The sequence below is a fragment of the Porites lutea genome, chromosome 4, assembly GCF_958299795.1.
Source record: "Porites lutea chromosome 4, jaPorLute2.1, whole genome shotgun sequence".
NCBI classification, from domain to species: domain Eukaryota; kingdom Metazoa; phylum Cnidaria; class Anthozoa; order Scleractinia; family Poritidae; genus Porites; species Porites lutea.
In genome coordinates, this window is record NC_133204.1 from 22,659,913 (window position 1) to 22,671,905 (window position 11,993).

General features: G+C 38.5%; 2 protein-coding genes across 2 annotated transcripts in view; one reads left to right on the plus strand and one right to left on the minus strand.

Moving 5' to 3' along the window:
• The window catches only part of LOC140932934 (F-box/LRR-repeat protein 17-like), a 4,889-nt gene extending 39 nt beyond the window's left edge, over positions 1 to 4,850 (minus strand). The window contains exons 1-4 of the mRNA XM_073382439.1: positions 4,299 to 4,850; positions 3,087 to 3,537; positions 2,546 to 2,668; positions 1 to 1,963 (exon numbers count right to left, since the gene is read on the minus strand). The exon at positions 1 to 1,963 is cut by the window's left edge and continues 39 nt beyond it. Coding sequence (XP_073238540.1) covers positions 1,821 to 1,963; positions 2,546 to 2,668; positions 3,087 to 3,537; positions 4,299 to 4,766 — 1,185 coding nt within the window. The 5' untranslated portion in view covers positions 4,767 to 4,850 and the 3' untranslated portion in view covers positions 1 to 1,820. The remainder of the gene's footprint in view (positions 1,964 to 2,545; positions 2,669 to 3,086; positions 3,538 to 4,298) is intronic.
• A 64-nt stretch (positions 4,851 to 4,914) lies between these two features.
• LOC140932951 (large ribosomal subunit protein uL14m-like) lies at positions 4,915 to 9,628 on the plus strand. The gene is made up of 3 exons (XM_073382462.1): positions 4,915 to 4,992; positions 5,084 to 5,153; positions 8,682 to 9,628. Exons 1-3 carry the CDS (start codon positions 4,927 to 4,929, stop codon positions 9,086 to 9,088), a joined length of 543 nt encoding a protein of 180 aa, XP_073238563.1. The 5' UTR covers positions 4,915 to 4,926; the 3' UTR covers positions 9,089 to 9,628.
• Positions 9,629 to 11,993: the final 2,365 nt, after the last annotated feature.

The following is an 11,993-nucleotide window of genomic DNA, read 5'->3' on the forward strand; positions in this document are numbered from 1 at the left end:
CTCGCGATCGCTACTTTTATCACTTCGATATGTACACGCAAGTATTGAACCATAATTTATTTTCCTACACAGTCGAACCTCCCGTAAGCGACCACCCAAAATGCAAAGACTCAGTAGTCGCTTTAATAACAAGAATCGAGCCACAGGGCGCTTCTTCCAAGAAGAGGTCCGGGCCATCCACTTCATGGAAGATAATTTATTGGATACACTTTCTAAGTTACGCCATGTGTAGGTCCATGTTGTTACTAAAATGCTTCGTCTATTCTAGTTAGAACATTGCACACAGCGAACATAGAGATCAGGGAATCCGTCATTTGGTCGCTTACAAGAGGTTCAAAACAATAGAAAATCATTAAACTTTCAGGCCCAAAAAGTGGTCGCGGTCGCCTACAGGAGGTGTTCGTTTAATAAAGGTTCCAACCGTAAGGCTTTGACTGGGAAAGTTTTGGTGTTTTGGATAAGTGGTAACTGATGGTAGGTGGTCGCACATGGAGGTTCCACTGTACCAACGTAAGAATGTGTCGCTCTCTACCAAGGCCCCGTCCTCACGTATTCGTGTTTGTTTTGAAAACGGAAATTGTTTTCTCCGTTTTCAAAAAAAACATCCGCGTTCACACGTTGCGTTCTTGAATGGTTTTTGCCCGTCCAAAAGAAAACGCAATAGCGATTGAAAACGGTACCAGCTTTGATGAGAACATGCGCATTAACTGGTATCCATCACCGTGACGTCATCGTTTTCATGAACCTCCCTTTCCATCCATCCACACGAGTACATCATAACGGCGTCGTCAAAAATCTCTACTTTGGAGAGCGTTCTTGAAAACACACGTTTTCGGTGACCGTTTTTACCAGATACGTGTAGACGGCAGGCCAAACTGGAGGAAAAAAATCCTTTTTCAAACAAAAACTTACATGTGGACGGGACCAAAGCTTCCCAGCTGTTTTTCACGCGTTTTCCTTAATAAAATTCAAACACTCCCTCTCGAATAATAAAAAAAAGCTTTCCCAGTTGACATGCATGCCGCCGTACGTCCTACAAAGCCTGAAACTTCCATAGCATAATCAGGTAAAGTTTAAGAAGTAAAAAGCAGCAAATTTTAAATATTTTTCTTCTGCTCTCGATCTTTTGTGGCTAAAAAAAGTAATAGTAATAAGAAACTGCCAGCAGTCTAAGTAGTGTCAGTCTTTGAAATTGTGACAATAACTTGTACAGTGGAACCTCCATATAACGAACTGCACGATATAACGAACTATTTTCTTTACCACAGTAATAGTAAAATATATTAAAAAGAACCTCGTTATAACGAAAACTCGTTATAGCGAACAAATTTTGTCAGTCCCTCACCCCTTCGCTAAATCGAGGTTCTACTGTACATGGATACTGGGATTACCCGGATCTAAACAATGCAACCACAGCGCAGTAGCGAGAGTCGAAATGCACCAATTACAAACAGCCACCAGAATGCGTTGATGCCACCGCTTAAAAATAGTTGATACAAAATGTCAGTAAGAGGATGAAATGTGGTTACCAATATCGAAGTGCGCCTTTACTTAAACGAACCTTATGCCCAATTACACCAAAGCTTAAACGTGTTTAAAGGGCGTTTAGTTAAACACGGTTTAAAAGTCTTTCATTCGTAAAAGCTGCTTACTAGCTCAAGTTGACTGCAAATGTAGTGCAAATTACAAAAATCCCATGCAAAAACCCGTATTCTATTTTTCCGTGTCTGCTTTTTAAAAACCCAGTTTAATTAAACATGTTTAGTTGGTGTGAATAGGGCATAAGTTGGTCTAAATGAACTATAAACACTGCTTATTAACTATGTCCCCGGCAGAGACGCCAGCTCAGCTCTATTGCACACACGGTTCATTTCTGTTAACACTGTACTCAAGAAAACCTGCGGAAATTGTTGATTCAGCCGCATGACTGTCTCCTCTCGGACAAGATCACATCTTACCAACCCTGAAACGAAAAAAAAGGCTTCATTTTTCCTGGTCTTCACTGGTAAATGCATAGGTGGCCCAAGTTCGAAATATGACCATCGGTATTATTGCGTAATCTTCAAAATATAAGGTTATGTATGGGGAAAAAACCATTGTTTCTGTAACCAACGAAAGTGAAAGGATTTAAAAGAAAATCAGCTATCCTTACTCAAGTTGTGTGTTTCTTCTTTCCTGTGCGATCCCCGAGCTGATTTATGTCTATTAAAAGGGTTTTGTTGGGACCGGTTTGTTTTTAATAATAAATTTATAGAAACTTAACGAGTCGTACGAGTTCTACAACAGCTGAAACTGCATCTTATCAGTGAACAGGAAGGGTTTTCAACAAAGCAATTTCGATTATACTCTAGCTCTAGTATACAACATGTAGTTAGCGCTTTGCTTGAACAAGAACACACTCAAAAAAGATGTAAGCACCCTTAAAGAAGGGTTCTGTACTCTGCCCTGTGGATTTAATTAGCTGTCATTATTATGGGTAATGAATTCATTACTTTGAAGGAACAGCCATAAAATGCTCCACAAGGTTCTACTAAAGGGTACTGACCTAAATGCTTGAGGTGACGGCATCCCTCAAGAACTGCATGAACTCCTTGGTCTGTAACCTTTTGACACCAACTTATATCTAGCCTCTCTAACTTACAAACACAGCGCTTAAAAGCCTCCAGCCCTGAAGAAAGAATCGGTTTAGTTAGATGGCAATTATTATCAAAAAGATAGAGGCAGCAGGTTATTTTTTAAGGAACTTTTAGTTAGTGAAATACATATTTATCCATCAGACCTTCTCATTCTTTGCATGCTATGTCATAACAGTACTGTGCAATTAAGAAGAATCTCAAAGCCAGTCTAAACCCAAGCTACCCACTACTTTCAAAACAGATGATGCATATCACTCCTTCCTGAGTTAGCACTCATATTAGAGCCTATGTAGCAGGCAGGTTGTTTGGAGTGTGCTGAAAGAGAGTTTATTCAGGGCTTTCCCCCCAAACAAGGTAAAACATTACAAGTTTAATGTCACCATTGTCAACAAGTCAGCAGTTTTAAAGCAGTGGCTAGACCTAGATGACTAAAGTAGCACATAACCTCACCATTGTCAGTTATTTTGCAGTGTACCAAATATAAACTGCGCAGAGAGGCACAACGTGAAATTATATAGTCCAATGCCTTGTCAGTCACATGAGAACAGAGACTTAAGTTCAAAATCTGGAGATATGGGCATCCATTGACTACTTCTTTAACTTCATCATCTGTGAGACTAGAGCAGTAGCGAAGATCCAGAAGTATGATATTTCTACAACACTGGGCAACAAACAGTGCTGTCTGTGAAGTAATCCCGCTTGAGTTGAGATGAAGTCTTTCAAGCAAGGGACACCTGTGCACAAGTTCATGGACTCCATCATCTCCAATTTTATCATTATACTCAACTGAGATGAATGTGAGGTTTGGACAGTTCTGAGCCACTGAAAGCAAACTGTTACTGGTCAGTGAGCGACACTGGTCCATAGTCAATTTCTCTAACTGGACGCAGCCTTCACAGAGCTGAAAACAAATTTAGGTAGTAAAACAGCTTTAGATAATGGTAGATATCAAAATACACAAAACTAACGACTCAGTTTGAGAGTTACCTGGTGAAAAAAAATGACAAAGTTAACTTAACTTTCAAGCTTTTTGCGTCCAATTGATTTAAAGGTTTGCATTATCTCTGATAACTACTCAAAAGTTGCTCAGAAAGGCAAAATCTGCAGGAGGTTGCTGGAACCACAAAAAGTTGCTCCAAACACCAAAAGTTGCTCAATAGTTGCAGAACACAATCGGGAAAGGCCTAACTGTGAACAGTCTACTTACCCCTCACTTACCTCTCACCTCTTACTGTTCAACCTCTCCCCAGAACCCTTCACTCCTTACCCTTTACCCCTTATCCTAACCCCTGCTATGCAAGAGAGTCAACCTCTAGATTTCAGACCCCAGTAGTTCAAATGTTGGATGGCGCTATCCTCCGGATAAATCACTAACCAATGGATAAGTAATACAAAAACTAATTGCGTTATCCACTGGATAGTGATTTATTCGTTGGATAGCGCTATCCACCTTTTGAATAACTGGGGCCAAATCTACAGCTGCAACAGAGGTTTGCATCTCTGCCTGTTTTTACATTGTGACAAGCATGATCACCTGCATAGCAAGCATAATTTATGTGATATAGGTTTATTTTCACACACACAGACGGTGTAGTGCAATCTATATCGGCCTGTCTTTGTACTGAGACATTGTATCAAGTATTTTCATACCCCGCGCCTTACCTCTTTAACTCCAGTGTCTGTGACACGACACAAGCTTATATCTAGTGACCTGATATTCCGGCATGACTGTCCAATTACCGACAAAATTTTATCAGTTACAGCAACACACCTAACAACACTTAAATCCACTAGACACTTGCACTGCAACAAAGCTTTGAGGAGTCCTTCCTCAGTTATACTCCGGCATTCCGAAACATCCAGCACCGAGACAGCTGATCCATGGTTCGTAATTCGAACAAGAACCTCGTCGTCTACCTTATGCCTTTTTTGAAGTTTCAATTTCCTCCATAGGCAGGGATCCAGAGTTGAGTTATACCAGTGCTTGGAAACGCAAGACGCTCGTCCCAAATCTTTCAGGTCCAAGTACGACAGAATGCTTAAGAATACAACTTGGGGAAGGTTGTTTATCTTAAAGGAGTCTCTGTTTCCTTCTTCTTTTTGCATTTTAATGCCGCTGAGATCGTTCATATTCAAACCACTCTCACTTTGTCATCTATTTTTTAAAACAGTTTTTTAAAACGCTTGCGTACCTAAATCACGACGCTCGAGTCTCCAGTCCACCATTTTGAACTGTATTTGCGATTTACTGTAGTTCCAGTCCACCCGCTGCATTTGATTAAAAGCAAACATGGCGGCGTCCTTGTGCAGGACCGCGCAAAAAGCGTTCCACTTTAATGGGATTATAAAGAGCGTGGTAAGAGATGTTTTCACATTTCCTGAGTCTGATCTTTGATTCTTTCAAGTATATTTATATTATTACTTGTTTATTAATTTCTTTTGGTCAGTTTAACATTGCATCAGGGTCCAGTTCGGTTTTCTCCCCATCACGGCAAGTTTCGAATATACACGCTACCGGTACGTAAAAACCGATTTCATAAAATGGTACTCAGAGTAACTGCATAATACCCTGCCACTAATTCGAAGCTATATCCCTGAAAGAGCTGGATACGTGGATACGCAGTTATCCCTTTTATAGACTTAACTTTTAATTTCTACTTTGCTTTAAGAACGGCAAATAGACATACAATAAACTTTATATGCGGTCTTAAGTGTACATCGAAGTTGATACGCGGATACGCAGTGACTGTTCTGTAAAAGCTATTTACTTCTGTGGATACGCGGTTACATAGTGACTGAGTATCCACGTCACGTATCCGCCTATCCACTTATCTTTAGGGGTTGCTTTAAAGTGGCAGGGTATTCTGTAGTTAGTCAGGTAATGTGGTGTCTAATTTAAATATTAGAGCTTGCTGTACAGGGATGTACACTTTTCAGGGGTGTCTGCTTTCTGCAGGGGTGATGACCTTCTTACAGTAGTGTCTACATGTACCTGCCACTATAAATTACAGGATCGATTGGAGTGTCCATCTTTCATAGGTGTCCATCTTACAGGGTTCTGGGTAGTCTTCCTTACAGGGGTGTCCAACAACACAGATCCACTATGCAAAGGTGTCCATAACAAATTTGAAGAACTCACGAATATTATCAGGGCAATATGGCTCATATTATGTTTGTAAGTGAAACTAAAATTGACTCTAGCTATCCTAATGCTCAATTCCCAATACCCAGTTACTCTCTGTATCGCAATGACGGGAAGAAAGGTGGCGGTGGGATTTTGGCTTTAATATCCACGGCACTCTTGAAGAAGTTATGTTAATGCTAAAGGAAAGTGCACAGCAAGCCACTAATTGGTACAACTCAAACCTTCTAGCCGGGAATTTGAAGAAATATCAAACTATGAACATCGGACATGGCCAAAGCGATAATAACACCACTCAAGTGATCAGATTAAACAGTCATGATATTAGTATAACTGACTCTCTCAAATTGTTGGGGGTCACAATAGATTCTAAGCTGAATTTTTCAGAGCACATTAACATGATCTGTAAAATTGCCAGTCAGAAAATTGGCATCCTTATGAGACTCAGAAACTTGATTCCTACAAATGCTAAACTTATGCTTTTCAGAACAGCAATATTGTCGCACCTTACATATTGCCACACCTTGTGTGGCACTTTTGTCGAGCCAGTGATTCTCGTAAAATCGAGCGGATGCAAGAAAGGGGCCTGCGTGCTGTTTTTAGGAACAATATTAGCTACCCTGAACTTCTAAAAAGAGCAGAACTGCCAAGTTTACAGAACAGGAGACTACAAGACATTTGTGTTTTTTAAAATGTATAAAGCCAAGAACAATCTATGTCCCCCCTATATCAGTGACATTTTTATTGAGCATAGATCTAAGTATAACTTAAGGCAGTCTGATTTCTCGGCTGCCAGGTACAACACGGTAACATATGGCAAGCACTCCCCCCGCCACTTGGGGCCCAATCGCTGGGGAAAATTATCTCCAGACTTGAGAGAAGTTACCACCTTAAAATGTTTCAAAAACAAAATACGTACATTAGATATAGTTACACTAATGGATAATGGATGCAAGTGTTGTCATCTCTGCAATTCATAGACATATTTTTCATACTGTAAATATTGTTAATGTCATTAATTTTTTTATACCTGCGCTTATATGTAAATACTTTAATTTATATTTATATTTATTTATTTTATGTCCCCTAATTAGCATAGGTTTTTAACCTAAGCTAGGAGGCTTCTTTAGCCACCTTAATAAAGTTTCATCATCGTCATCATCACCATCTAAAATCATACAGGGTTGTTTGCCCTCCTATAGGGCTGTCCATCATAATCTTAGAATTGTAGCAGCAAAGTGATCCTTATGGCAAAGAGAAGAAGACAAAACAAACTAAGACCAAGACTGTTTGCTTTACTTTATCTTTACTGTTTTATTTGGTTTTGAATTTCTCTTCACCACAAAGATCAGTTCCCTATTGTTTCTACAGTACTGTTGTACATGTCTTTTTTTACAGATTCAGATATTTTCAGAGATCCAACCAACTTGAACTCACGGGTTACAGTTGTGTCTTTGTACTTCAATCTTTATAGTATACCTGTTGTGATTCAATTTTATCCTTGTTATAAAATTTATTCCCCTTTGTTTTAAACTCATTATTATATATTACCATACCCTAAAACAAAGGGAAATAAATTTTAAACCAAGGATAAAATAGAACTGAACCACAATGTACCCACCATACAGTACAAGAGTACCATATCCACTGAATTGGAGTGTCCACTCTTCAGGGACGTCCATCTCACAATTAGGATATTTATCATTAAGATATGTTCCTTTCTCAAATGTCCATCTTACTGGGGTGCTTACCTTGCCTTGTACCCAAGGGAGAGATACTTAAGAAAATTTTATATGAAAAGGCTGTTCCAGGATCCAACCCCTAACTTTTACATATATACCTGTTTCAATAAAGGTTGCTTTGGGAATCGTGCTTTGATCTTCGAAAGCTATTGTTTGGTGGTCACTCAAGCAAAGCATTGCATTGTATTCTGTGTTTCAATGACCAAATCCCGTAGCAACCTTTATTGAAATAGGTGTATACCATTTCTGCCAGAGAAGGTATCACTTTCTTATACTTTTAATGGGGCTGCCTTTGGCAAAATCTGATCAAGATCTGTTGTGTTGAAAAGACAAAGTGGCACACCAATTAATGTAACCTGAAGTCATTTCATGCCCTGCCCTCTCTCAGTGAATATGATCATTTGACTTTTGAGGGGAGGGATGGGTGATTTCTTAGCATTGTGATAAGAAACAAAACAGCCAGCATTTTACAATGCTATTACTGTTTCTCTCTGAAATGACGTCTGAGGAGCAAGTGCAATTATGATGTTGTGTCACTACCCAGATCTGGGTAGGGCTTCTGATTGCTTATACCGTGACTTCAATTGGTGCTTCAAGCAGCCCAATGTGTGCCTGTCATAGTTATCTTTGACTTGTTAGTAAAAATGCACATTTCTTCATACTTTTCTTAATACTTTTCTATAATTATGCTAGAAATGAAATGTTAAAATTATAAAAATTACTAGAGAACATCAAGCGTTAATGGAAAAGACTGTTTAACCAAAATTTACCTAATTACATAGTTCACATTATCACAGGGGCCCTTTTTAATGTCTAGCCTTTCAAAAAATTAAGCTCATTAAATCCTACCCTTTCAAACACTTAAACTTGTAAACTCCTGAACCTTAAGTACATTTGAAGACTGAAAGGGTACTCCTCCCTGCTGCATAGGTCATCATTGGTAGTACCTCTTTGGGCAGGGCTTTCAACTTAACAGGGGGTCTAGCTTTCAAGGGTTTCAATACAGAGGTTTCCTCTATGCAGAAATGTCCACCTTCCTAAAGAAGTGTCCACCATACAGTACAGTGGTCACCAACAGAAATAGGCAAAGCCTCAGAGGGATGTTACCTTATGGTCTTTGCCATTATACATGCATGTGACATTTTTATTTGTTGTTCTTAGGGAAGAAGCTGTGGCCTGAATCCTCTGTATTTTTCCCTGGTTTTATTCAAAAAAGAAGCATCACTCTACTTACAACTTTCAAGGTTATTGATAACAGTGCCCTTGGTCAGCGAGTCAAGAAGAATCGCCAACCATACTTAATAGGATTTTATAGAAAAAGAAAGACCGCTGATCCAGGAGATGTAATTCGAGTTGCAGTTGCTGGGAAGACAAACAAAGCCATTGTTATTGGCACCAGAAAGACAAAACATCACACGGTTCCAAGATATGATAACAACTGCATTGTTCTTGTTGATGAGAACCTTGCTCCCCTTGGAACACGCATCAAGGGGCCAGTTCCTACAATATTACGAAGAAGGCAAGATAAGTACTCAAAAGTTTTGGCTCTTGCTTCAAGGTTTATCTAATGTGGATTAGATTCTTTTTCTAGCATGCCTTAATCTCTTAATGGTCCTTCAAGCAAGGGGCTTTAATGAGAGAAGATTAGACAAAGACCAAACCTTTGACTATTGAACTTTCTCTTGACCTTGTTGGTCCTAAGAAAGATCTCATCCAACTAGAAGAACTGAAATCCTAAAGGATTAGCCTCCATAAGTGGCGGTTTCATTTACTCTCAATGAAAGAAACTTCATCCCTAGTGAAGCCACAAGAATGAGCAAAATGGGGAGAAGTTCTCTTAAGGCAATTCCCACAAAACATTTACTTTACAAATCTCCAATGAAAATGCCAGCTATACAGGCTTCAAAAGGAAGAACATTGAACACTTTACTTTTGAACCATTTTGTTTTTCTCATTCATTTTTGTCTAATGAGGAACAGGAAAAATTCATGAAAATATTTTCACCAGTGATGCCAGCTTGAAGCCTTAAGATCACACAGGAATTGTCAATTAATTTTGTTGTTGCATTCACCATAAATGATAGAAGCATACAGGTAGAAATCTTTGCTGTTACAGTGTACATGTATTTGCAGGCACTGAATAATAAACATTCATTGTCTACTGTGTTTTGTACTGCTCATGCAAATTTAGTTCCTTAATAATTTTTTTCAAGTCAATTATAGTAGTATCCTTATCTGCTTTGATTTTATGCACTACGTTGCTACAGTAAAACCTCCTATAAGCAACCACCTAAAATGCAAAGAGTCAGTGGTTGCTTACAAGACTCAAACTACAGGAGGTCTTTTACATTTTACAAGGAGTAGTTCGGACACAACCTACTTTTTGGAGAGAATGTAAATATTGCATGCAATTTTCATTTTATGTAAATCCATGTTGCTTCTAAAAGTTCTCATTCTCCGAGCAGCATACATTGTAGTGCATACAGCAATCACAAAGACCAGACCATTGTACCAGGTTGTCGCTTAGAAGAGGTTTAAAAAAAGACAAAGGAAAATTAAAACAGTCATCCTAAAAAGTGGTCTCGGTTGCTTACGAGAGGTGCTCATTTACTGGAGCAGCTGGAGGCTCCAACTATGAGGCTTTGAATGGGAAAAGTTAGAAGAAGAGTTATTATTAGCAGTGCCTTCAAATGTTGGATAGTGCTATCCCCTGAATAAATCACTATCCAGCAGATAAGCCAATATTGCCTTATTGACTGGGTAGAGATTTATCCAGTGGATAGCATTGTCCACCTTTTGGAAAACTGGGGCCTGGTCTTTGGTATCCTATTAACCTTACTACTTAACAACCTAACCTTAATAAATAAAGGGAGGAATGTCCATGAAGCATTTTTAAGCGTGCATTCCTCATCATTCAGCTTGCATATGTTACAGGTCAAAATAAAATTCAGCTTAAAATTTTTTATCCAAGGTTGATTCTCAATTTTCTTTGTCTTCTGGTCCTAATAAATTATTCATGAATTAGGGCTAGGAGACAAGGGAAATAATTGAGAATCAACCTAGGTTAACAAGAATTTTAACCTGAGGTTAATTTTGACCTGTAATACATACACATTTTAACAAAGAGTACACATCAGTTTCCATCATATCAGATTACTTTGACACAAGCTTAGAATATTCAAACTGTTTATTTCACACATTCCAAGAAAATGCCAGCTTTTAACATTCCCATTTTACACACAAAAATAGTTCAACCAATGAACAGTTTAACAGCCTCACCAAATAACAAGAAATTAATATACACTACAACTGCAAAACAGTTCCATTATCAAAGTGAACAGAAAGTTTGAACAACTTGAGTTCCAGCAGTTCTTGCAGCTAGGCCTCATCCTACTTTCCACTCTGCTTGGCCATCTGGAATCTCACAGCAATAAATGGCAATGTGAACATGGTTCCTAGATACACAATCATTGTTGCCAGAAGTCTGGGCTTGTTCTTTGTTTGGAAAGGCATATTCTGCAAATGGAAATGTACCTTATAAGACAACTACAGTGTGTTGCGGAATTCTTATAACCCCGCTCGCTGGTTCAAGCAAATCAAATGGTCTGCATCTTTTGATGTAACAACATGATTTAATCCAATCCAACAATCTATTGCGATGTACAGTTCTCACACATTCAACGATCAAGGCAAGAACTAGAACTAGAACTAACACATTCTAAGTACACAGCTTTTTCTACCATCCTTGCATTAGGCAGTGTTTTGACATTAATCACAGATAAAGTAAAAGTTCCCATTGTACTGTATCTAAATTAAGTGACTATTACAAAATCACACGTTCTCTCACCTTATTTAGTTTAAGAAAATGCATGCAGTTACATAATTTTATATCATAACCATACTTGGACTTTGTCTACATTATTGTGAAATCTCATGCCACAAAATCTAACTTCATTGCGCTATAAATGTCGATTTCTGATATATATTCTGTTCATTCAATGCTGAAAGTTTTGACAGTTGTAGTACCAACAGAAAGTATCCACAAAAGAACACATTTGACGGAGAGGAGAAGTAAAACATCAGCGAGACTTCTGATATGTTTAATTTTACGGGTGAAAGCTACAGTCTTAGTCAAAATTGTTGAGACACTTTACTGTCTTCCTGCCCTCCAATTGTTGGACTAGAAGATTTGCTAACTTAACTGTGATAAACAACATTGGGAGAGAGTGGGGATGAGCGAGAAGGAAAAAAATAGCATTCAGTGGAAGTGTCCCACCCTTTTTTGTCAAAGACTGTACATGTAGGTCTTTCTGGAATATCAGCTTTATTGAATATCGCAGGACCATGTGTGTGACTGAAAAAAATTGGATCAGCAAGTACCTGTTGAAGTTGGTTTTTTATCTCAGGTAATTTTTGTTTTTCTTTTGTTTTTGGGTATGGTTATCAGGGGTTTCAATAAGCACTGACAGCTGAC